The 25,680-nt window shown below is 43.1% G+C and overlaps 1 protein-coding gene across 3 annotated transcripts in view; it reads left to right on the forward strand.

Annotated features, from left to right (window-relative positions):
• The window catches only part of JAKMIP2 (janus kinase and microtubule interacting protein 2), a 134,866-nt gene that overhangs the window by 97,360 nt on the left and 11,826 nt on the right, over nt 1-25,680 (forward strand). For 2 of the 3 annotated variants that reach the window (XM_019478604.2, XM_006265020.3), the window contains exons 9-21: nt 1,945-2,064; nt 3,148-3,276; nt 4,148-4,231; nt 5,273-5,335; nt 6,362-6,460; nt 12,762-12,860; nt 13,219-13,272; nt 14,551-14,616; nt 15,341-15,409; nt 16,554-16,631; nt 17,559-17,762; nt 21,564-21,629; nt 25,138-25,210. In XM_019478604.2, the coding sequence (XP_019334149.1) occupies nt 1,945-2,064; nt 3,148-3,276; nt 4,148-4,231; nt 5,273-5,335; nt 6,362-6,460; nt 12,762-12,860; nt 13,219-13,272; nt 14,551-14,616; nt 15,341-15,409; nt 16,554-16,631; nt 17,559-17,762; nt 21,564-21,629; nt 25,138-25,188 (1,182 nt within the window). In that variant the 3' untranslated portion in view covers nt 25,189-25,210. The remainder of the gene's footprint in view (nt 1-1,944; nt 2,065-3,147; nt 3,277-4,147; nt 4,232-5,272; nt 5,336-6,361; nt 6,461-12,761; nt 12,861-13,218; nt 13,273-14,550; nt 14,617-15,340; nt 15,410-16,553; nt 16,632-17,558; nt 17,763-21,563; nt 21,630-25,137; nt 25,211-25,680) is intronic. The other variant, XM_019478606.2, reaches the window with a different exon arrangement.

Raw genomic sequence — 25,680 nt, forward strand, 5'->3', positions numbered from 1 at the left:
GGTTAGACAAGTATCTAGCTGGGGTCATCTAGACCCAGCACTCTTTCCTGCTTATGCAGGGGGTCGGACTTGATGATCTATTGAGGTCCCTTCCGACCCTAACATCTATGAATCTATGAGCCGCCAATGCCAGACCGCAGCCAGCAAAGCCAACCGCACCTTGTCATGCATCCAAAGATGAATCTCAAGCCAGTCCAAAGAAGTGATACTCCCCCTCTACACGACATTGGTCAGGCCACAATTGGAGTACTGCGTCCAGTTCTGGGCACCGCACTTTAAGAAGGATGTGGCCTGCCTTGAGAGGGTTCAGAGGAGGGCCACCCACTTGGTTGGAGGGCAACAGGGCAGGCCCTATGAGGAGAGGCTGAGGGACCTGAACCTGTTCAGCCTCAGCAAGTGGAGGCTGAGGGGGGATTTGGTGGCTGCCTACAAACTCGTTAGGGGAGATCAGCAGCAAATAGGAAGGGCCCTATTCCCCCAGCAGCACCTGGGGTGACGAGGAACAGTGGCCAGAAGCTGCTGGAGAATAGGTTCAGGTTAGAGATTAGGAGGCACTACTTCACTGTTAGGGTGGCTAGGATCTGGAACCAACTTCCTAGGGAAGTGGTCCTCGCTCCTACCTTGGGTAAATTCAAAAAGAGATTGGACAAACACCTGTCTGGGGTTGTGTGATCCCAGTGTATGCTCCTGCCAGTGGCGGGGGGTCAGACTAGATGATCTGTTCAGGTCCCTTCTGACCCCAAACTACTATGAAACTGTCTACATGTGCATTTAAGCATAGTAATTTACTACGCTGCCAGATACAGCTTGTATCTGACAGGACTGTCTGGCAGCACAGTGAATTAGTCTGCTGTGCCCTAATTGCCGTGCATGTGTGGACAGTGATGCTTTACTGCACAGCAAATGATTCTGCTGTGCAGTAAAACATCTTGTGTAGATGCGTCCAGTATGTCCATATTTAACTTTATTTCTTCATAAATAAATGAAAAATTAACCCATGCAGGAGGATACAGCAGTGATCTTCATTTCTGAAAAATATATGTGCACCAGAATTTCTTGGCATCTTCAGTTCATCCTTCTGCATGACTCAAATTCTGGGAATTCATTAGAAGGCTGTAATCTGACAGCATTAGAAGAAGAAAAATGCTCTACCGAAAGAGTGCATTTTAAATACTCATTGATCAGTCTGTCTTTATCACTACCATGCTTTGTGCCAAGTCTTAAATGCTGAAATCTGTGTCCTGCTGGTTAAGCAGCTCTGCCATCTTAGGATATAACTCAGAATGTTTCTTTGGTGTCATTAATTCAGTGAAACAGTGGGATATTAGACACAACACACCCAGAACATGTATTGTAAAAAACATTCTCTGTAAGTCAGTCTTTACCGTAGTAGTGAAAACTAATAGGAAGTCTAATTCTCCTTTCCTTTATATTAGTTTTGTTAGTGTAAAGCCTTTCCCAAATATACACAAGTGTCAGGAACAGAAGAATTATGCCCATTGTCTCTTTTTTGCACAACAGGTATTTAATCAGGCCGTATCCTCATGGGCCTAAATGTTGATGGTCTTGTTCTGAGCATTGTTATGTGATAGCAATGTACGACTTTATATGCTTCTAATGGGTGAAGAAGGAAATGCTGTTCTCATTAATTTTCTGATATGAGTCAGATCCTCAAATTGTGTGGTCAGTACAGCTCCATTGACTTCACTGGAGTAAAGTGATGTATACCAGCTAATAATTTGGACCTGTGCTTGAATCCTTCCAAACACATTTCCTGTTGGGGATATAAGCCTGTTGTCATTCTTTCATGTCTTGTGGCTCTTTACATTTTTAAAGTGCTTCCTGATGTGTGTTGGAACTGACTTATATTTTCCCGTTATGCAAACCCATGCCATTTGCCTCCAGAAGGCATTCAGAGCTCCCTGTGTTTTTTTCCTTCTTTAGAGACATGTAGTGGATACAGTTTTCGGGTATGATGATGATTCTATGGACTCAGAAACCTCATCCATGGCCTCATTTAGAACAGACAGAACACCAGCAACGCCAGATGATGACCTGGATGAAGTAAGATTTCCTTTCCTCTCCACAATTTGAGCCAAACTTTCAAGAGAATAGGTGATTAGAATCCCCAAATATTTCAGATGCTTAGATTCACAAGCAGTACCGAGCTCTTCTGTAAATGCTGCCTCAGTTGTATGCTGAGATCTTGAAAACCAAACCCTGAAGAATTTCGAAAATCTAGCCTCTAGAACCTAGGATTACTAATTTTGGATATGATTAAAAATAAATGAATATACAAATAGCCTGTAATTGCTAAATTCAGGTACTTTTCTAAACAGTACTTTTAATTGATAATAGTCTGGTCAACAAGCTCATCAGTCACTTCCATCAGGCAGGAAATAGAGCCCTGAGTCTGTTCCTTTGGGTATTTCCTCAAGTCCTGATTTACAGTTCTCCTTGAATGTCCAAAACACTATCCACTCCTGTTTGATTTTGAGTCCAGCGGTTCTCAAGATTGTCACTAGACTCTTTTCATTAATTGACTTCACAGAAGCATGTTTCCCTTTGTAATGAGCCACAGCTGCATTTGCATACAAATACCTCGAATGTCATCAAAGATAGTACATGAGAGCCTTCAGCACTGAAAGCAGAAACCTTACCACCTGAGCTAAAAAGACAAGTACTTTAGTAGTAAGATGCTAGAGGACTGTCCAGTTGCTGGGAAAATCCACTAGCAAGGGTCAATCTCATGAACAAGTCTTTGTATCAAAAAATTAAAGATGCCAGTCATTGTAGAAGACACCAATTTCCCACAGTGTGGCAAGGAGTAGTGGAATTGTTTTTGTTTAGCATGGCTTATCTATTTGTGACCAAAGTAGCTAAATTTGAAGCAAAATTAACCCAAGGCCAGATTGACCATAATCTATGAAAATATAAAACTACATGTTTCATTTAGGTTTCTAAACTCAACACCCTTATTACCACTGCAACACACGCATTAAAAAGCCATTTTAAATCAACGTTGGTTGTCAAGACATGGTGAAACTATAGACAGGAGTAACCATGAGACCCCATTTTAGGCATTCCTTCCCTTTCCAGTGATCCTATGTTTTCTTCTTACAAAGCATCTTCATTCTGTTTCTTCAGAGTTTAGCAGTGGAAGAATCAGAGTTGCGATTTCGACAGCTAACAAAGGAATACCAGGCTCTGCAAAGGGCATATGCATTGCTCCAGGAGCAGACAGGGGGCATCATAGATGCTGAAAGGGAAGCCAAGGTCAGTATTTGTCTGGGGGAGGGAAAGTATTTAGCAGAAGCTAGAAAGCAGAGCATACAAGCGTCCCAAAGGGAAGAGTGAAGTAACGTCTAAGGAATCAGATCAGCATATTTGTGAAGTCTGTTAGATGGCAGCATCACTTATTTGGCTGAGCCTATGTAAAAAGGGAGATTATTAAAGATGAACACAATGGATCAACTTGTAAGATGCCTTCCCCCCACTGAGTCAGGAAACCCTAAATTGATGTAGACGTGTCGAAGTGGAAGATCCTGTATAGTGGCATGTACAATTCCTCGTGTTGTGCAGGTGGCCACACACAGGTTTTTGCAAGCACAGTGAATGTCTATAGGTTTCTGGGAGATCAAGCATTGCACCCTTCTTTGAAAATACATTTGAGAGTCTTTCAAATGGGGACATACTTTAGACAAAGTTGCAAATTATCTGTTACACTAAATCTTCCAATCCTGAAAGAGTCTCTATCTATAATGTGGGGGCTTATAAATTTCTTTCTCTTAACTTTTGCCTGGCTCATCTGTTTAGAATGTATTCTCTTCAGTGCCGGGACTACTTTTCCTAGTGTCTAATGCAGCTGTAATCTGGGTGGGCGTTACTATAATACAAAAAATAAATAGCAACCGGGGCCTCATTCTCAACAGTGTATGCTCTTGTGACATCATTCATGGCAACGCCAAACAAATGCAAAAAGGGCATAACATGCAAATAAGTTAACACAGCAATGTTTATACATGTCTTATGGGTGTAAATAATGACATAGGACTAGGCTATCTCCTGTGTCCAGTTTCTCATCGTTGAAAGTCCCCTAAATACATTTCTTCTTTCTACTGTGTAATGATGTAACTGATTTTAATAGGCACAGGAGCAGCTCCAGGCAGAAGTCCAGAGGTATAAAGCTAAAATTGAAGATCTGGAAAAAACATTGGCACAGAAAGGACAGGTATATATTTTGCACTGGGCATGAACTTCTGCTATTGTTGTAGCTAATCTCTGCTGCTGCATATTCATGAAGCTGGGCCATCAGTGTTCCTCTTAGGATATCACATTTGCATCAAGAATTTTGTAGCTATTCTGGACACTAACATAACCAGTGATCCAACTGAATTGTACTGAGGCAGAATGGGTAGGTTAGAGTTTCGGGTACATACAGTGGGATTCGAGCACAGTTGTCCATTCAAGAGAGACTATAGAAGTTTTAGTAGCAGTAGTTAGTAGTAGTCACTCAGGACTTCCACCCTTTTCTTGTCGCACACACAGAGGGGACACACTGTAGTAACAATACATTGCATTTCTACAATTTTAAGCCTGGTTTTATGCTGGTAGTATCTCATTTCATTGCTTTCAGTGGCATTATGCTGAGTTTACGCTGATGTAACAGATCAGAATCTGGCTCTTAATTTTCAGATCTTTACAAAGCTCAGTTACAGTTTAGCTAAAAATTCTTGTAGAGTGCAGGTATGGGGATGCATCACTTCCGCCACATTATAAAGGAGTCTAGTATGTCCCATGTTAAATGTTTCCTAGTTTTCAGTATGGAACAATTTAGGACAGGGCATGAAGAACATTGAAAAAAATTGAAACTGCAAGGAGAATTTGGACAGAGAGTAAGGTTAATACCTATATCCCTGTGAACTGTATCAGAGCAAACACAAGTAATCAGAATCCCATTTTACAACCGACTAAGAGGAAGCACAGTCACTAAAAACACTGGTCCTGATTTCATAACGGACATTATTTCAATATAGACTTTCAGGGAGGTATCAGCTTCTAATGAAAAAGCCCAGTGGATTCAACAGTGTTGCTGCTAAATAATAGACTACCGTATTGCTATGAAATACAACTGCTATAGAACATTTTACTACAGTATCTAAACGAAGTACTTGTGGCTTGTTTTAACAATCATGCTGAATTACGTAATTCGTAGGCTAAGTATTGAAATAGTCACTTGATTCTTATTTATCAGTGTTACTTTATCAAACAGGACTCTCACTGGGTAGAAGATAAACAACTTTTCATTAAGAGGAACCAAGAACTTTTAGAAAAGGTATGCTCGAAATCCGCAAGTGTTGGTTTTTAAAGAGGTGACACATGAAATACCTTCACATTCAGGATTTGCAATTTGGATTTGTGAATTTAATGAATGAACAGTGAGCAGGTTCTGCTTTAACTCTTTCATCTTCATTAATGAACTGTGGTTCTGTTTTTGTGGTACCCACACCTGGGACAGAAACAGCCTGTTGTGTTGCATTAGGCTAAGACTTTACCATTGCTACCTCAGGCAGGATATTTTGAACTCATGCTTCTAGAGGTGAAAAGCTAATACTTCTTAAAATAAAAAGCACTGGCAGGCCAATACTATTTAGAACAGATTTATGTATAGGGAAAAGTTTACAGACCTGAGTCAGAAGTACATAGTAACTTACTCTACTTTTAGAGTGGTGTCCTCAAGCAGCTGCCTTATTCCAGGCAGGCTATTTCCTAAACCAGAAGTTGCATATCCATATAAAGAGACCACTTCAGGTGAGTTAATTAGCATCACTGATTGGCAGAAATCAGCTCACCATAGCAGTGCTTAGATATGGCTGTAATGCTTCCAGTTTAGAAGCAGACCCACCCAGAGAGGTGCAGCAGGCTCTAGAGCATAGTAAGCTTGCTGTACAGATGTGGCTTTAAAAGCTTATTTCCAATTGCAATGGATCTTAAGCCTTTTCAGTTAGTTTATCCATAATCTTCACGGATGAGATTTTCAAAAGCACCTGAGTGAAGTGCCCACCCTCCATTGAATTACAGAGGGTTTAGTGTTCCTGATTTCTTTAGTTCCCTTTGCAAATCCCAGCCTACTCATTTTATGACCTATATAGTGCATGTGTGTATGTTTTCAGAGTTCATCCATAAAATAAAGGCCCGTCAAGGTAAAACAGCAGCCATGGAGGAGACATCTTGCTCTTTTGGCTTTTTCACTATTTTAATCCTCTCTATTCTGTGAGATGCTGCTTCCTCTCTGTTTTACAAAAAGATTCGGTGTTGTTATAATGACAGCACAAATCATGAATTCAAATATTTCTACCAGATAGAAAAGCTGGAAGCAGAAAACAGCCGCTTACAACAGGAGCTTCAGGATGCACGAGACCAGAATGAGCTGCTGGAGTTCCGGAACCTCGAGCTTGAAGTAATGACCAGCCACTCCTCGCGGTGGGACCGGGGGTGCCAACTGAAACCCAAAATGCCTGTGAATTGGACTTTGAATTTAAGCAAGGGATTACTCCAGTTTAAAATGAGTGTAACAGAGTGATGAATCAGGTGCAATATTTCTAACTAGCTGAAACCTGCAAAACATTTGCAAATTAAATTTTGATTGCAGAAGTGATGCCAGGGGGCACCACCGCCATGGAGGAAAGCACCAACTTCCCGCCCCCATTCCCCCCTGCAGCTCAGGGGCTGCATTACGTGGTGGCAGCTTGCATGGAAAAAAAAGCAGTGAGGGGCCTGATCTTTTTTTTCCTCCTGGAGGCTGCCTGCATCTCTCGCAGCCGGGAAGTGAGCTGCCAGCAGGTTGTGCTGCCCCTGAGCTGCAGGGCACCCCAGTGCTTCTCTCCATGGTGGCGGCACCCCCTGGGCAGTACCCACCTGCTGGTTCCCTGCCCGGGCAGTCCCAGGGGGCACCACCACCACGGAGGGAAGCACCAGGGACGCCAGCAGCTTGCGCCCTGGCCACAGGAGAAGTGGGCAGGCTCTGGGGAAAAAACAAAAAGGATCAGGCCCCTCACCGCTTTTATTTTTTCCTTCGGTAGAGCCTGCCCACTCCGCAGCAGGGGGGCCCAGTGCTTCATTCTAGCTCTGACTTAAATGCAGATATGTCTGAAATGCCTCAGGATCGTCTGTAATAACAACACACTTATTCTGTCTGTTCAGAGCACTCTGATTGGTTGTTTCAGTAAGCATTGCGATTGGCTGCCAAGGCAACCAATCAGAGTGCCCCAGACAAACAGAATAAGCCTATTATTATTATAGTTTAGAGACAGAAATGGCCAAAATCCCAGATCTCATAATATCTCCTGTATTTTATGAATGGTCAGGCCTAGGTTTATCCAGCATGCTTCCCCTGAGCCTCACATGGTGTCAAAAGCAAAAGCTAATTGACTTGAATGGCATCCAATAGGCCTGTGCAAAGCAGCAAGTATTTGATTCAGCTTCGGATTCAGCCAATTCAGAGGGACAGTGTTTTGATTTGGTGATTCAAATCACTGTCCCAATTCGATTCGGCCCATTCAGATTCAGAGATTCGGCCACCAAATTGGGCCAAATCTTCTCTGAATCAAACAGGCGGCAGCAGCAGTGTCAGTGGTGGTGTGTGGTGGCAGCAAGTGGGGCCCCAGCCTCCACCCACTCCTGCTGCCCCACCCAGCCCCAGCATCCCAGTACTTTAAAAAAAAAAAAGCCCCGCACCCACCGGCTGCTGCAGCAGCAATTGGAGCCTCTGGGGGCTCAGGGCAGAGCCTTCCCATGCAGCGGGGGGCAGCAAGGATCAGCCCCCACACCTGGCACCCACACGGCAGCTATCGCATCACACAGGTGCAGCACAGCTCAGCAGGGTGCTGTGCACTGTCCCGGAACTGGAGCAGCTCCAGCAGTCATCCAGAACCCAGCAGTGCTCAGCCCGAGTGGCTCCAGCTCCCAGACAATGCGCGGAGCCCTGCAGCACCCTGCCCAGCTGCACTGCACCCATGATGCAACAGCTGCCTCACGAGTGCCAGGTGGGGAGGGGGGGCAATCCCCACTACCCCACCCTGCATGGGGGGGCTCTGCCACAAGCCTCCAGAGGTCCTGATTGCTGTGGCAGTCAGTGAGTGCAGGGCTTTTTTTTTTTTAAGTGCTGGGATGGCAGGGCAGCCATGGGGTGGGGAAGTGGGTGGTGGCTGGGGTGGGGAGAGCGCTCAGTGGGGCTGGGGGAGCCAGCAGGGGATGGGACTGGGTGGAGGTCCCCCCATGGTCCCCTCCCCCCTCCTCCAGCCCTTCTGTCCCCTACTTATCAGCACGGAGCCCGGGTCCAGTTCCCTGTGGTGGCGAGCAGGGACCGCCTGAAACTCCAAATCAATTCAGAGGCTTCTAATTAATTAATTAATTAATTAATTTTAATGGGTCTTCCAATTCAATTCAGATTTGGAGATTCAGCCCCCAAATCAGGCCGAATCTCCTCTGAATCAAATCAGCTACCAAAGCTTTGCAAAGCCTTGGTATCCAGGTTGTAGCCATATTGGTCTGGAGGCAAAAGGAATCAAAACTTATGGAAGAGGTGATCTCTTTTATTAGACCAACTAGATATTTGCAACCAAGTTATATGTATCTGAAAGCTTTCAGGCACAGTCACCCTTCATCAGGCATAGGAGAGAGCAGAGAGCGTATAAATTGACTTGAATGTTGCTTTGCTAGTTCACTTTAGTGGAGGATGTAGGTTTCTGATTTTTTGGAGCAAGCTGCTCTTGTCAAGCTTGACAAGATAGTCTTACTTTTATTGCAGGTTTGAAGTAAAGATGCCAAACATAGGTCCTGATCTATAAAGCAATACAACTGAACAGCTCTGCGTATAGCAGTCTATTGAGATATCAATACTAAAATTGCCATATGATACATGCTCAGTGGCTGACACTGTCACATCATGCCATGAGTAAGTTCTCATGGCATGTAAAGAACTTACTCATAGCATGATGTGACAATGTCAGCCAATAAGCACTTATCGTATGCTATAGACCATTTGTGAAGCAGAGCCATGTAATTAGAGCAAGGGTCTAAGGGTATAAACAGACATTGCCAAATGAAGCAGATCTGCTGTGCCAGGATATGCCATCACTTTGTTGGGCAAAACACGTTGCCCATTGTCCCACATATTGATCCTACGGGACAACAGAACAGTGTCTTACACAGCAGCCTGTAGGTTTTCCTGGTTAAAAATGCTCTTGTCTGATCTGCTATGCTTCTGAGCAGAAACTACCTGAAGAAGTGTTGGGTGAGAGAGAGAAAAACACAAAAGGGAACATGATCTAACTTAGGGGTATCATACTTTCCAGGAAGAGGGGAACTGTTGATCCAAGTCCTTGTTCACTGGTCCACTATACATATCTTAAATCAAGCAGTCAGTGGATAAAATGCATAAACAGGCCAGGGAGTAGGGACCAGAATCCAGAGCTCCCAGGTGTGCCCTAATCATGAGGCTACAAAGTGCCACACACAGGACACATCTACATGTGCATTAAGTGCATTAAGGCACTTTTTCTAATGAGCATTACATTTAGTACCTCCAGAAGTACTAAAGAATTGTGCATTAGACTGCCTTAATGCGCAGTTATGAATGCATATGGTTTTTAAGTGGCACTTAATGTACAGTAGCCTATTTTACTATGCATTAGCGTAGTTGCACTTTTTTATGTGATGCTTTAATGTGAAGTAAAATAGGTTACTGTGCATTAAAATGCATGTGTAGACACATCCACAGGATGCATCTGCATATGAGCTTTACTGCAGAGTTGACTAATTAGGTGCACAGTAAAGCATCAGCATCCACACATGTTCTGGTAATAGGGTACAGTAAATTTACTGCAACTGCCCTCCATCAACTTCTTTGTGGTGCTGAGCAGCCCTAATGTGCCCTAATATGCCCTACCCACACCACTGCCCCTCATTCCCAAGCCACAGCCCCCCAGCCCTGTTGGTGCCCCCGACCCACAGCCTCTGGCATTGCGGGGGCACCTCACTCCAAACCCACAGCCCCCTGGCCCTGCTGGTGCCCCTCACTCCAAGCCCACAGCCCCTGACCCTGCCAGTGCCCTGCCCTCCAAACCCACAGCCCCCTGGGCCCTGCTGATGCCCCTCACTCCCCACCCACTGCCTCCGGACCCTGCTGGTGCCCCTCACTCCCCACCCACAGCTCCCTGCTCCCCCTTGCCCTTTTGGAGGGGTCCCCCAGCTGCCAGAGCTGCAGGGCCAGGGACCTGGATCCACAGCGCATGAGCCCCAGTTGCTGCCCATGGGAAGTGGTGGATGCTGCAACAGAGTAGAGCATGGAGCCTGGCTTCCCCTTCCCCCATGGGCCTCATGGCTGTGGGAAATGGAGTGGATGCAGGCTGGTGGCTGTGGGCTTGGGGCTCCCTGCCCTGATGCCCTCCCCTGGGGGCCTCAGCGGCCTAGAGGGCAGGGCAGAGCAGGGTAGGGAGGCTCAGTGCCACCGCTGGGAGCCCAACACTGCCATGGCAAGGTGCCCCCTACCCGCCTGGAAGCAGTGGGGCAGGTGGTGCATAGTTGTGCCCCCTGCTGCTGCTGGGCAAGAGGGGACACCTTGCCCTTGCACAGGGCTCCCGGCAGCAGTATCATGCCTCTCCACCCCACTCTGCTCTGTCCTGCCGCACCTGGTCCTGCCCACTGGGCTGTAGAGGCTCCTGGGGGGGAGGGCAACAGGGCAGGGACCCCTGAGCCTGCAGTGGGTATCCTGCATCCACCCCCACCTCATGCACAAACAGGAAGCTGCAGGAGCTGTTCTCATGCTGCTTGGCTGCGGTGTGCATGTGTGCACACACATGTACGTGGAGCCTCCTGCCTGATCGCCTTCCTCCCACACCCCTCAGCCCCTTGCAGGTTGGAACTCTGCCAGCCCGCAAGAGGAAACCTGCCCTTTCCACATTTTTCTCCTTAAAATGAGAAAATCCATGTTTTATTGCATTTTACCATGATGAACAGAAAACCTGGATCCCTGGTCATGACCTAGGCACTCAGCTACTCAGCCTTGATAAAGCTGGGGGAGTTTGGACATGCATTGAGGAATAGTTCTGGGTATGGGGGAACTTTAAAGTGAGAAAAATAAGGTATCTCTGATGGTTAGGTGCCTTCAGGGATAGAGAACAGCTGAGCAGAGGTTTTCTTGATCATTTTAGACTTCAGTTTCAGATTCCCATTTTTGGCACCTTTTCTTTGCATTTGACTCATAATGGTAGTTTATTTTCATGATTCTTAATTCATGACTCCTAGCACCTAATGATGTGCATTGTCATGTTTGTGATTTGGCCCACAAAATCTTATGTTTCTCTGATTTAGCTAGTCTACAAGGTCTTTACCCTGCATTTTGCCTAACATGGCTGGCTAACTACCTCTCTTTACCCAAATTTACATAGTTCTTTAAGGGTCTGGTTTGAAGATGGTTAACAAGTCTTAAAAGGTGCTTGAAGTTGCAAAAAGTCAGGTTCGTTGTCATGTGTAGCAAGGTGAGCTTATATTTCCCTTTATAGTAGTGAATCTGCAGTTATATTTAACTGAGCTGACTTTGCTTATTGAGTCAAAGCCCTTCTTTGTTTTGGATTTTCAGCAGTATCTTTGTTTTATTGTTCTGCTGCAGATTTCAGTTAATGCTTAGGGCTTCATTTGCTCATAATTCAGAGCTTGGTGATAACTCACCTCCTTCTCTAATTCAGAGCTGTGACAGTTCCTTGATTATGAATCTTTCCTAGAGCTTTAGCTGACAGCTGTGTTTCTGTTTGGTTTAGAAGTAAATTGAAAAATCACTCAATTAAGTGCCCAAAACACTAAAATATGTTTTCAAGTTAAAACTGGGCCCCACTCCATTCCCTTCTAAGCACAGGAACATCTATTTACAGACTTTCTTCTCTTGGATTAAGTCCTTCAGAGCTGAGCAAGTATTGCAAAATATTCATATAAATGGATAAAGGCCAATTTTGAATTTGTTGCTCTCAACAGGTATTATAATTAATAAGTTTATAAGAATGAATACTCCCAGGAACAACAATTTTGAACAAAATAAGAGAATTGTAAATATAAGTATTTTCATCAGAAACCTTGGCTGCCTGTACATGTGCTGGTTCGCACTCCAATTACAACACATCAGAGCAGACTCGATTAATCAAGTCTGCTCTGTGTTCTAATAAGAATGCTCCAGCATGGCCTCATCCTCACATGTATAAGATCCTGCAGGTTTAAAAATGGCCACTGGGGTGCTTTATCTAAACCTTATCAAATGAGGTTTAGATAAAGCATTCCATGCCCATTTTTAAACCTATGGGGGCTAAATACACGATTGTGAGGTGTTTTAATTAAAGTGACTCTCTGGGAACTCCTCTGAAATATGCCACCCCCATCCCCAAGCACATATATAGGCTGCTCTAATTAAAACACCTATCTTAGGGTTATGCTCATCCAATCAAGGGATAGAAACATAGCATATAACCAGTGCATGCAATTATAATCAATCAACACAGATTGAATTTTGAATATTAAATGCTGCTTAGCACATTGGGGGTTTTTTTCCATCGTAATTAAATTACAGTGGACTTGGGTTTTTTATGAGATAAAGAACATATAGCCTGCAAAGCATGAATATTTAGGGAATAGAATTGTTTAGTCAGTACATGTTCACCTACAAAGTCCATTATTCCAACACATTTTCATGTGTGTTTCCACTTTAATTAAAGGAGAGAGAAAGACGGTCCCCACCATTTAATCTCCAAATCCACCCATTCTCAGATGGTGTAAGCGCTCTCCAGATCTACTGTATGAAAGAAGGTGTGAAGGTATGTTAACATTATTCTAGACAGAGCATTTAGCCCCACCTCTGTTTAAAGTTGTCCAGCAAATCCCATTTTGTAAGACTCCGTTTTTCATTTCTCATAACTTTAACTATTCAGGTTCTATATCAAGTAAGAATTTGAGGTGTCACAGAAAACTGAGAATATGGTTTATAGTTACAACCATAATGGTAGTCCTTGATTCAAAATGTGGTGATATCAGCAAAGTCTGAAAACCATTGACATTGGATGGCTGTCCTTCAAGATAATGTTAAATGTTCTGTTGCTCTTAGCCATGTTCATGGAACCAATCACCACCACCCTAATGAAGTGTGCAGGTCACACCTTTATGTTCTTTTTGTAGGACGTCAGCATTCCAGACCTCATAAAGCAATTAGACATCTTGGGGGACAATGGGGTAAGTCAAAGTATAAAGTATTTTTCCCGATATTCTCATATTTTGCTAGTAAAACGGGAGAAAATTTTGATAATACATTTCCCACAGCACAGTTGTTAGTCATGTAATGTAAGGATTGTGCTATTAAAGAGACTTGTTATTCTACAAACCACTAGGTTACCAAATTGAATATAGCTTTGGTTTAAAACTCATTGGTGTTTGGAGGCCATAAATTGCCTTTATTAATAGAATTGGTTTGTCTGAGTTGGCTACATTTGCTACCCTGGTAATATTTGCTGACAAATTCAGGTGAGAGATGTAGGATTAAAATTATGAGAATGTGGCCTACCACATGGACTCATGGTCCTACCAAAACTGGGTTTAGGAATTTGTCTTTGTAAGGAATCAGTGCAATGCTACTGCTTATTTGGTCTTGCCAAACAAATAAATAAAAAATACCTATCTCCAGGACTGTCTTATAACATAGTTTACTTTAAGAAACTGTATAAGAAAAAAATGAAGAACATATTAATCAGTAATCAAGTGTCAACCTGAGTTTCCTCTTACATATGCTGATGGAATAACTACACCAAAGCTAATGAAGTTACATCAGTATAAAACCAATGTTTCTGAAGCAGAGCTATCCTATTTACTCTGAATCTAGTTCTATCCCATGTTTCATATAACATACCATTTTATTGAAGCGTCCAGTCAATCTGATTATCATTATTCCAAGAGAGGACTCCCTTTAATGGTAAAGGTTGGGATTTGCAAAGGGTCCCCAGAGAATTAGGCACTTGCTTTACTCTGAATTTTACTGAAATTTGGATACCTGCCTCTACTCAGTTCCTTTGAGGATCCTAGACATAGTCTGTAGTCTGTGTACTCAATAGCCATGTCTACACGAGATGCTGACTGTGCAGTAGCCTGATACTACTGCGCAGTAGTGTTGCGTAGCAAAAACTGTGCCGTGATGCTGCTGCACAGTAGTATTAGGTTACTGCACATTAGCATCACAAAAACGGCATTCGTTGGCAGTGCTGCATAGTAACTCAGGTTATTATGCAGTCATTTAGGACTTGTATAAGCAAGCCCTAAATGACTGCATAGTAACAACTACACAGTCAGCATTTCATGTAGATGCAGCCAGTTTCTACTACTACTGTTAATTTGCTCTGTTAATTTTATGTTAAATGCAGAGTGAGAATGGAGCTTAGGAAGATTTTCTTCTAAAATACTAAATATATTTGAAAAAAGGATATCACTTACCTAATTTGCCTTTTTTTCTTCCTTTTCCAGAATTTAAGAAATGAAGAGCAAGTGGCCATAATTCAAGCGAGTACTGTACTATCTCTGGCAGAAAAGGTACAATTTGTGTTACTTGTCTCTCAAGAATTAATAAGGACTGCACTGTACTAGTTCAGCTATATCATCAGACTGCATTTTGTAGACTCATCTCACACCATCAAAAGATTGCCTTCCCTGACATAATTAATACCATTTCCCAAAATGAATTATGCTGTATTTTCAATAGTAGATTTTGGTGGTATTACTGAGTATACCTTAGGGCTTAAGCTGCTACAGAAACTGAAAAAAAATCACCTCACTAACTGACATTACTCTGCAAGCAGTGTAGACATGGCCTATGGTATACATTTAGAAGAACTATAGTAGACACAAAACTAGTTAACCATACAAGATGAAGCCAGCAGTGGACACAAGGCTTTCAAAGCCCATTACAAGATGTAATTCCCATTGAAATAGGTACTGTGTGTCTAGATCTCCTACCTTGTTTTGCAAATCTCAGCCAATTTGTGTTTTTAACATGATTCATTTTCATAATTTAAGTGAGGATCGAAGGAAATATGGCAGAGACAATAGCCAGCTTTATGGCACTCAGGGTAGTCAGCCAAGCCAGCTTTCAAATTATTCTCTAGTAATGGAGCACAGGCTTAGTGAGGACCAGGATTTGGTGTTCAGGTTACTGAATTCACATAAACTGTCTGATGGGGCCCCTGTGCCGGCTTTGGAATTAGACATGTTAGCTGAACACGTTGTGGGTCACATCTCTGTGTTGTGTGCCCTCTAGTGGATCCAGCAAATTGAAGGAGCTGAAGCTGCTCTGCACCAGAAGATGATCGAACTGGAAAGTGACATGGTAAGCACATGTCTTAACATAACAATTCACTGGAAATGGCAAATTATTTGATGCCTCTGTGGGTTAGGAAAAAAAGATGTCTTGCTAAGTAAAGAGAATTAAATCTGCCCAATTTCTGTGAATCCTTAAAATGGTTGCTGCTACAACTTTGTTTTGTGGCAGGGTGAAATGGGTTGGGGGGGGTTGTTTTGTTATTAAATGATATAAATGAATTTGACTGCCATCGCTGATCCTGTTTGCAAATTCTTGCCCTTTGTGGTGTTGATTGTTTGTTGCTGTTGCATATATGGAGTCCAAAAGTTGCTGGGTGCTTTTCTGACATTTTAAACATGCATTCATTGCCGCATAACAGTCACAGTCTAAATATTGTGAAGGCATTTATTGCATGCATCAATAAGAGGAAAAAACATTAATGATAACATTATTTTCTTTCAACATGATTTAAGCCCTCAACATTCTAAGGGCAAGACATTCCTAGCCAAATTGAGTTTAATAAAGTGAAGTTACTTTCCGATCTCATTTTCCTCCTCCTTAACTGGAAGTAATGTGCCTGAAAATGAACAGGTTTTAATGTAATGCAGAATAATCAAAGTGGTTCAGATTCTGCAGCTCAGGTTTGTATACAATCAAAATTAATTCAAACTAAGGTACGGTGTGATTTAAAACTCAATGGCTATTCCAGAATAACTCTACAATGTAGAGACACTTGAGACTTGTTACTGTTTTAAGTTTAATTCACTTTCTCACTTATTCTGGAAAAAGAATGTCCAAACCTGGAGTTGTTCAGGATTATTTATTCCAGATGAGGTATCTTAGAATAACTCCATATGAAGATGAGGCTTAAATTATGTGGCTGTAATTCCAATCAGTTCCACTGAGGACACCCAAGACACCTAGGAGTTGCTAAAGAGTACATTATAGCACATTTTAGGTGTACCATAATAACAAAGGAGCCACACTTGTTTTTCCTTCATGCTTTGTTAGATAGGATTCAAGTATTTACAACCCTGCAAAGACTCCATTACTGATGGATTTCATGTATTCCTGTTCCCATTAGACATCTGTACTTGATCAACAAATATTTCCCACAGGCTTTGGAGTAACTAATTCATCTTTTTTCTGTCAAAATGATCCTGCCCTATAGGAGCAGTTTTGCAAAATAAAAGGTTATTTGGAGGAAGAATTAGACTACAGGAAGCAAGCTCTTGACCAAGCATATATGGTATGTACAAAGAAAATAGCTACAGCACATGTTGGCTAATACCAAAAGAGGACACAGATTTCTATTGGTACAGCAGGATAGGAGGTCTTGCTCATTCTTCCTAACACACTAAAGTTGCTTTTCTCCACTCTGCCAAACCCCAAGGTGCATTCTGTGCAGCCACAATATAGCTTTGGCCTCTTCACATCTGAAAAAGGCAAGATACCCCATAAGAGAAAATCTTCTTTGAGTTAAAAATACTTATTCAGTGGTATCATCCTTCCCAATGGAGTCAGTATTAACCACTGAAACTAGTCACATGCCACAATCTTAAAATAGCCAGTTTAGCAAGACAATAACATTGCATATTTTGATCAATTTTATTGGTGAAGTTCTGGCACAGCAAAGCCCATACTACTTAGTTGTCATACCTGTAGTATGCAAATTTGAATTGTTTATGTTTAGAAAGTCATGAGCAAGCAGTGCAGAGCTACCCAACCCATTACCAATGATCACACAAGTTGATTAGCAGAATTAAGGTTTGCAAGAAAAATGTGGATCATGATGTGCTGGTCTTTGACTTGGGAGCACAGTTTAAAAGTGGGTAAAAAAAATCACCTTTTGGAAATTTGGAGTTTTCATCAATATTTCCAACTGTAATTAAAACAGCCAAATATTTAGGTCAAAATATGCATTGCCATTTCATTCCAGCTTTGCTTGAAACATACCAAGATTGGAAATTTCAGTGAAAGTTGTCACTGAAATTCCATTGAAGCAAAGCCTGGATATTTTTCAGGATCACTTGTCCTGTTCTGCTTTTCTGTTTGGCACACACTTCACAATCTTCTTTTGTAGAGGTGCTGTTAGCTCTGACCAAAAAGAAGAATTCCCACCTGCATTTTATAAGATAGCATGTCTCTAATCAACTTTTGATGTTACATCGACTAGAGAATCCAGGAGCTTGAAGCCACCTTATACAATGCTTTACAGCAAGAAACGGTGATAAAGTTTGGGGAACTACTAACAGAAAAACAACAGGAAGAGCTGAGGACAGCTGTGGAGAAGTTAAGACGGCAGATGCTGAGAAAAAGCAGAGAATATGACTGTCAGATTCTTCAGGAGAGGATGGAGCTTCTGCAACAAGCCCATCAGGTAGGACACAATGACTAAAGTCATAGATAAAAATTAAATCCATATGGTTTTTCTGTATCAGAAGACATTATGTCCTTGTCTCAAACTTTGCATGAGAGATCCAGGTTCAGTTATTCAGCCTGATACATTTTTTTAGCTCTTGGCTGGGTCTCTTCTGTGTCTGCAATTCCATACGAACTCATTTGTGAAAGCAGTTGGCATATTTTGGTGCTCTATTTCCAAGAATCTAGACTTGTAACACAAATTTTAAAAAACAGTTATTGGTCTCAGTACAGGAGAAAGTGGGTGAGTCTACATGTTCATTATTCAAGTATTCACATAATTACAGGTACTAACTTAATGTGCTGTAAGTAGCGCTACTGTGCATTAGCGCTTACGCACACTTTTTTTGGTGATGCTAATGCGCAGTAGACTAATTCTACTGCGCATTAGCATGGGTTTTGCCTGTCACGCTGATGCATAGTCGAATTAGTCTACTGTGCTTGTGGAGTCTCATGTAGACACGCCCACTGAATACAGTTCTCTGGCTGGTGTTATAGAGAAGATCAGACTAGAGGATCCAGTCTTAAAAATCAATGAAGTTGCCTCGCAGTCAAAAGACCAGCATATGCTGTGTAACAGCATCTGAGTTTGATACGAACAGAGCACAGTTCTAGTCCTGACCCTCAAAATATTAGATTGGATTAATTATAAAAAAAATCTAATTTTCTTTGGTGTTTCTACCCTTCCCTGCCCCCTACCCCCAAGTCTTTTTCTGTTCTTTTCGCCCAAAGTGAGTGATTGCTAAGGTGTATCTCTGGACCATGAGTATTGTATGTCCTTCTCAAGGATCACTGCAAGTGTTATGTATGCCAAGTTTTTAGAGGTACACCAATACATTGGTTCGATATCAATCGGCACCAATATAAAGAAAATTTGCTGTGTAGGAAATTGGTGTGTTGTGGCCAATAATGTGGTCGATAAATGTCCCATGTATGCATGCAGCCACATATTGGAGGTAAGGAGCACAACCCACCATCTTGGAGAGCTATGTGCAGCTCATAAGTCTGTTGTGGTAGACAGGGAGGGGGGAGGGAAGGGGCATGGGGGCGGCAGATCAAGGCCCCTGCAGTGAGGGAAGGAGTGAGGCTGGGGTTGGTGTTGGGGTTGGGGCTGGGGCTGGGGCAGGCTCTGTCCAGCTGGGGCAGGGAGGGATGCAGGACAGAGCCACAGCTTATCCAGGGGATGGGGGTGGGGGGTGGTTCCCACCATTTCATGTATCCTGGGAGGGATGGGGGGGCATGTGCTCCTGGATCTGCATGAAGCAGGGCAAGGAGGGGTGGGGTGGCTGCCACTGCAGGCTGGGACCGGGGCTGTGGCGGGCTCTTCCTGGTGCGGGCTGGGCTGGGCTGAGCTCAGGGCAGGCTGCGGTTGCTCTGGGAGGAGAGATTGAGGAGGCTACAGAAAATTTTGGGGTGGCTGCAACCCCTCCCATAACCTTCTCCGAGCGCCACTACCACCGACCGCCCTGAAAACAGCCCAGCCCAGCCCCAGCCAGGAAGAGCCCGGCACAGCTCTGGCCCCAGCCTGCAGCAGCAGGTGTCCTGCCTCAAACAGATCCAGGAGAACACACCCCTCCCCATGCCCTCCTGGGGTGCGTGCAGCAGCGGGAATGACCTCCCTTCCCTGCACCCCCTGGATGAGCCATGTCTCAGTCCCACACCCCACCCCACCCCACCCCAGGCTGGGCAGCATTTACCCCAGCCCCAGCCCCAGCCCCACTCCCTCCCCCACTGTGGGGGTGGTCTTGATCTGCCCCCCCCAACACCCCTTCCCTCATCCCTCCCCCTCTACAACAACAGACTTACCAGCTGCATGCATCTCTCCACGCTGTATCAGAAATTGGACTGATATCCTCCTTATAAATTGGCTATCGGAATCAGTCCCAAAAATGTCTATTGGTGTACCCCTACAAGTTTTATGTCCACTACATACACAAAGGAGAAATGGGTAGGGGGGAAAGGCAGCTAATGACATGTTTAATGTCATGACATCATCACAGTTATATACAGCTGTTTGGGGGGGGGTTTAACCAGTAGCAGCCCTCTAGTCAAATCTAAAAACAGGCTTACAAAGAGAAGCTTGTTTTCAACCTTCACTGACCCACAATTCTCCGGAGAAAAACTAGTTTCCCCTGGTGCTTTAGATGACACATCTAACCCCAGGGGGAAAACATTCTGGAAAGTCTGGAAAACAATCAGAAAAGGGTCTGAAAACTATTGAGCAAGATCCTGAGACCTAACTTTTTTGTACCCTGTAATTATCTGGAGGGGGCTGCAGAGGTGGGAAATAATGTGGAACAACCAGAGGTTACTTATTAGTAAAAGACAATACTAATTTCGTTGAATCCTTTGCTGCTTCTGTATCTCCAATGCCTTGTAAATGCCAGAGGGCTCCCTGCATCCCTCCAGTCCCTCCCACAACCTCTCTGTGCCAGCCTCCCATCACCCTCTGTTTCCTTACAACCACCCCATGCAATTCCTCCAGACAGGAGCCCTGTCTCTCCTTCCTCCTCAAGCTGGGAACTGTCTGTTCCTATTTCCTGCCTCCTACCCCTAAGCTAGGGGTTCTGTGTCCCCCTCATAACCCTTCTGCAATATGCCAAGGACTGAATGACCTCCCAAGTCTCCGTACTCATATAAAACTAACCAATACCAGGAGCTCTGTGTGACTCCTCATTTTCCCTTTTCTTCTTCTGTCAGGTGTTCTGTTTGGGCTTCCTTTTCCCAGTCCAGGGTAATCAGTTCTTCCCACACTATAGCAGGGACTCATTCTAGCATTGCTCCCAATCCCCTGCACCCATTTATTTTTCTTTCTGGTTGGGAGCTAAGCTACAGTGGTGAACTGATGGGGTGGGGGGGTGCGGCAGGGAGCCATGACCCCCGGGCACTAGCCGGATGGGGGAGGGGGGGTGGCTGGGCCCTTTAGTGCTCTTATTGTGCGATGTGACCAGGGCCAGCCCGTCCTATCTGTGAAACCTGTGGCCACAGGGGGCCTGCAGAGCCAGTGGTGACAGCCACATTCATTGCATAACCTGCCCACCCGTTCTGTGGGTTGGATGTTTAGTTACCTGTTCCAGCCGGAAAATCCTGCTGCCACCCCTCCCACCCCCCCACCCCCCATGTCCAGTGTGCCAGAACTTGCATTTCCTTTCCAGCCGAAACAAGTAACCAAAGAGGGCCAGGGTGGGAAACTTTAAGTATTGCTACAAGAAGGGGGGGGCACAAATGCAATCATTGGCCCCCGGGCACCGGAGACCCACAGTATGTCACTGCTAAGCTGTTCAGCATGCCAGCGCATTTAAACCATACTGAGGAGGCTCATAGTTGAGATGGGGATAGAAAATGATTTTCTTGTCCCATTAAAATGTTCAGTCTTTTTAAAATGCTTCTCATTCCTTATCAGAATGAAACTGAAACTTTTCAAACTATTTTCACCAAGCTAGAGGGAGGTAGTATCCAGTGGTTAGGGCACTTGGCTGAGATGTAAGAGATCCGGGTTCAAAGTACAGCTCTTCCTGATTGAGACTGGGGGCTTGAATCCAAGTCCACAAATCTCAGTTAACTAACCTAACCACCCATCCAGGGGAAGAGCTGATGATAGGTACAAATTATTAGAGTCCTTGTAGAACTGGATAGATATCTTAGCTCTTCATTTCCAGGCTCTCTAAAATGTTGTGCCCAAGACAAGTGGCATGTTCAGTTGAGCAAAACTCTTAATATTTCTCTCCTTTTGAAATATATATATATTTTTAATGTCTAGAGGATCCGAGATTTAGAAGATAAAACTGACATCCAAAAGAGACAGATCAAGGACCTGGAGGAAAAGGTTGGTTGTGCTACTTTCTGAAAGAATCTGATCTGCTTCCTTTCGTTTGAACACATATTTTAGACTAAATTTAACACCTGATGTGCTTATTTGACTGGACTGTATTAGTGTGTCTCTTTCTACTTCACTTTCTTTCCATTTAGTGTCTTTCCAGATTATAATGCCAAGATCTTTTCCTTTCCCCAAACTCTCCGTTCACTTTAGGAAATAGCTAGTTTCTATTAAATTATGAATATCTTGTTCTAAATCTGACTCAGATAGCCAAAGATTCTGAGCTAAGTGCTGAGGCCCTTATTCTGTTATCCTGCAGTTGTTATTCTGTTATCATGCAGGCAAAAATGACATTTAACACCACAGTTTTGCCAGGACTAAATGAAATGGGTAAAAATTTCAAGCTTGTGCCCTTTTTCCCTGCAACTTCAATGGAAAGATTCTAATACTATTACCCCTAATGAAGTCAACCAGGACTGCAGGATGGACGTTGGCCTTATGTGAATAGTAACATCAAAAGAAATGGCAGATATTATGCTTTTATACAGTAATGTAATATAATTTTGTCTCTGAACCAGACAAGTACTACAGTACAAAGTTTTGCAGGCAGAGCTGGGTCAGGAAAGTGAAAAATAAATAAATCAGGCTCTAACCAAGATAGCTGTGCTGGCAATATCCACTGTGTTGATACAAGAGTCCTGTAGCTCATTCAGGAAAGTGGTTTAACTGCACCAGCAACAGAATTCCTTGTACTGGTGTATTTTCACTTGGAAGTTTTAGTGCTACTGACAGTGTAAAATAGCTACACATGTAAAAGGTCTTCACCGCATAGACTAGCTCTCAGAATTTGGGTTAGATTCATGTCAGAAACGTCTATGCAAAGTTGCTGTAAAGAATAGAAAGATTTCCCAAACAGCAGCCAGATAATTCAAAGGTTTCTGAGTATAAATAGCCCCATGTAGTGTGCTTGATGACAAAACTAACCCAGCTATTGCTCTAAATGATTACTCTTGTTTTAACAACTTCCTTCAAACTACCTCTAAAAAGCGTATAGCCAGTCTATAAGACAAAAGCAGAGTAAAGAACAATCTCTGAGGCATTGAAACTTGGATAGCTTTCAACTTTTTGCCAAAGAAAATCTAGTCTGTCAGAATCCTTATAATGGAATAAAGATATCTATTAACTCCCCAGTAGCACATTTGTCTCCTTTTTCTCCCTTTGCTGCACATTTCTAATGAATGTTAATAGAAATCAAAGGTATGTCAGAGATTAGATAAAATATTCCAGAGCAGAGAAGGGATCTAATGTCAGGGCTGTAGTACATCATCATCCACAACAAAAAAACAAAGCACAATTTATGACGTGGTCCAATGGAGAACTAAGATGTTGGACATTTTATGTTTAAATTTCAAAAAGGAAATCAATCCACAGAAATTGCCATCTTGGAACATGAAACACAAATACCATATTTAATCAAATACAAGACAAGGTGTTTTGCCTTCAAATGACATGGGAGGGGGGGAGGAAAGCTCCCCATCTTATAGTTGCATACAAGGAAAATCTCAAATGTATTGTCTATTATTAAACTTCTGTCAAAAGCAACACATAGTCATGGAAACCAACTATGAAGTTGATTTAAATGCAGTCAACACTGAGCATGGCTATAAAATATGTAGCCAATATGGCACAAACAAGATGATGAGAACCTACCACAAGGATAAATTAGTGCAGCTTATCTAAATAAGATATGGAAGTGCCCAGTAGATGCAGTAATCCCCAGCAGTGCTGACTCTTTTTTAAGTCATGGTGAGCTACTATATTGCATACATTTTTACTTCATCTTCATTCTCACAGCTGAGCTGTGCCTTTCTTTCCCATTTTCAATTATTCCTTTTCTTCACCAGCCTTAAATGTCTGGCAAACATCACCAAATTGGGCCCCAGCCAGCTTACCTAGAATTTTTCTGTTGCCCCTCTCTCAGCCTGTTACATATGATTAATGTGGCCCCACCATCCATGAGGTGTGTTGCTCTGCACCTCACCTGCATAGACATTTTTGGAGGATCCCAGGACTCATGACAAGAACCCCCAAATCCAGTCATGAGTGGGGGGGCTAACATATCTGGAGTACAAACACATACTGGGCAGTGCTGAGCTGCAAGGTCACCATGACTTGAAGTGCTGTTGGTTGTGCTGGGGCCCAGCCCAATGAACTATATGACTATCAAGTAGAATTTGCATTATACTTAAGTAAGTACAAAAGTGCTGCTTAAAGGTATGTTTATGGAGTACCTGTGCTAAAACTTGCAGCAGTTTCAAGAAGGTAACATGTCTCAATTCTGGATTTTCTAAGTCTATGGGTACTATATGAAAATGTCTACAGGCTAGAAGATATTGCTGCTCAGCTCAGGGTCAGACCGATTGCCATATTTGAGGTCAGGAAAGAATTTTACCCCATGTTCAGATTACTATAGACTGTGGGGGTTTTGCATTCCTATGTAGTGCGGGGTGTGGCCCTCTACCCAGGACCTTGTATGTGTATATTGACAACATTTTATAGAGGCAAGACACTGGCTGCCACAGTTCCCCTGCTTTACTTGTGGCAGGTTAAGGTGTTAGGTCTCTTTTGTGTCAGGGTTGAGGGTAATCCTATGTAGAGTTTAGATTATGGTTGTATAGGATGCCTTGGAGAGAAATGTTCCAGCCAAAGGCAGGGGGTTGGGTTAGATGATCCTTGCAGCCTACTTCTCTATGACGCTATGTTTATTGCAAGGTCAGCATTTTCAGATGTGCCACTCATTTTCATGTGCTCAGGGAAAGCAGGGGCTGACAGTAAGAAGCAGGGGAACGGGTTGCAGGGGAGAAAGTTGGGAGGGAGGGGCCACCTGACCCCCCCCACGATTTATTTTCCCTCATATAGCAGTTGGAAGGGGGAAAATTCAAACCCAACTTTCAATCATTAGATTCTATATCTCAAATAAATAACAAATTTATACATTTTCCATATATAAAATCTTATTCGTGGGGGGGCTGTCTTATATTCAGGATTGTCTTATATTTGAGTAAATGTGGTAGATAATAAAGGGTATCTAAGGAACAATAATTCAAAGGACCTGTTCTGGTAAAGATCACTTTTATAGATCTTTTAAAGATCACTTTTCAAGATCACCACAAATTCATAATCCTGGTACATTTGCCAATATGGCCTGGAAGCATCATTTTCAAAACCATGTGGCAGATGCGCCTAAATCAGCATAGTTTTTGATTTCAGTGAAGCTACATTGATTCCTATCACGGTAGATCTACCATTACGCTTCTGAATGGTGGGTCTTTCTAGACTGGGAGAAGGGGTAATATTTGCAGGAGTAACGAGGGGGGAAATGTTTTCTGTACACAGAATAATGTCAGGTCTTATGCTAATCTGAGTATAGCATTGTTGCTTGATTTGCTCATTACTAACTCTGATCCATAAAACCCTACAACAACTTTTATATCTTATTCTTATTTTTCTTCTGCAGTTTCTGTTTCTATTCTTGTTCTTCTCTCTTGCCTTTATTCTTTGGCCTTGATGTCAATGTGCCTCTTGGAAAGGTAAGGCTGTTTGATTTATTGTCATGAAGCTAGCATTTGTTGCACAGATTCTTATGAACTGAGAGGCAAAACCTATAAATAATCCTGGGTTCAGTGACTTCAGTAAAGCTATGTGAATTTACAGTAGCTGAGGAGCTAGCCCCAAGTCTCTAAGCTTATGTAGGTTATAAAATGAAGAATAAGAATCTTGTGGTTAAGACACATAACTATCCAACAGAGGACAAATTTAGTGGGTCTCCAAGTTTTGTTGCCTCCAAACTGGGGTACTGCAAAGGGGAAGACACGTCACTGTTTTCCATAGTTTGCACTGGTTTGCAATTCATTTCCAGGTGCAATTCCAGGGGGTGGATGTAGCCACATCAACTGAACTTTATTCCTTTCTTGGCTAGAAAGAGACTAAATTGGGTATGATTAAACAGGGAGTGAAACAAATAAACCCAGAGGGAAAGTTAGGTTCTGACTTGTCAAAA

This window comes from Alligator mississippiensis, chromosome 9, assembly GCF_030867095.1.
Source record: "Alligator mississippiensis isolate rAllMis1 chromosome 9, rAllMis1, whole genome shotgun sequence".
Lineage (NCBI taxonomy): Eukaryota > Metazoa > Chordata > Crocodylia > Alligatoridae > Alligator > Alligator mississippiensis.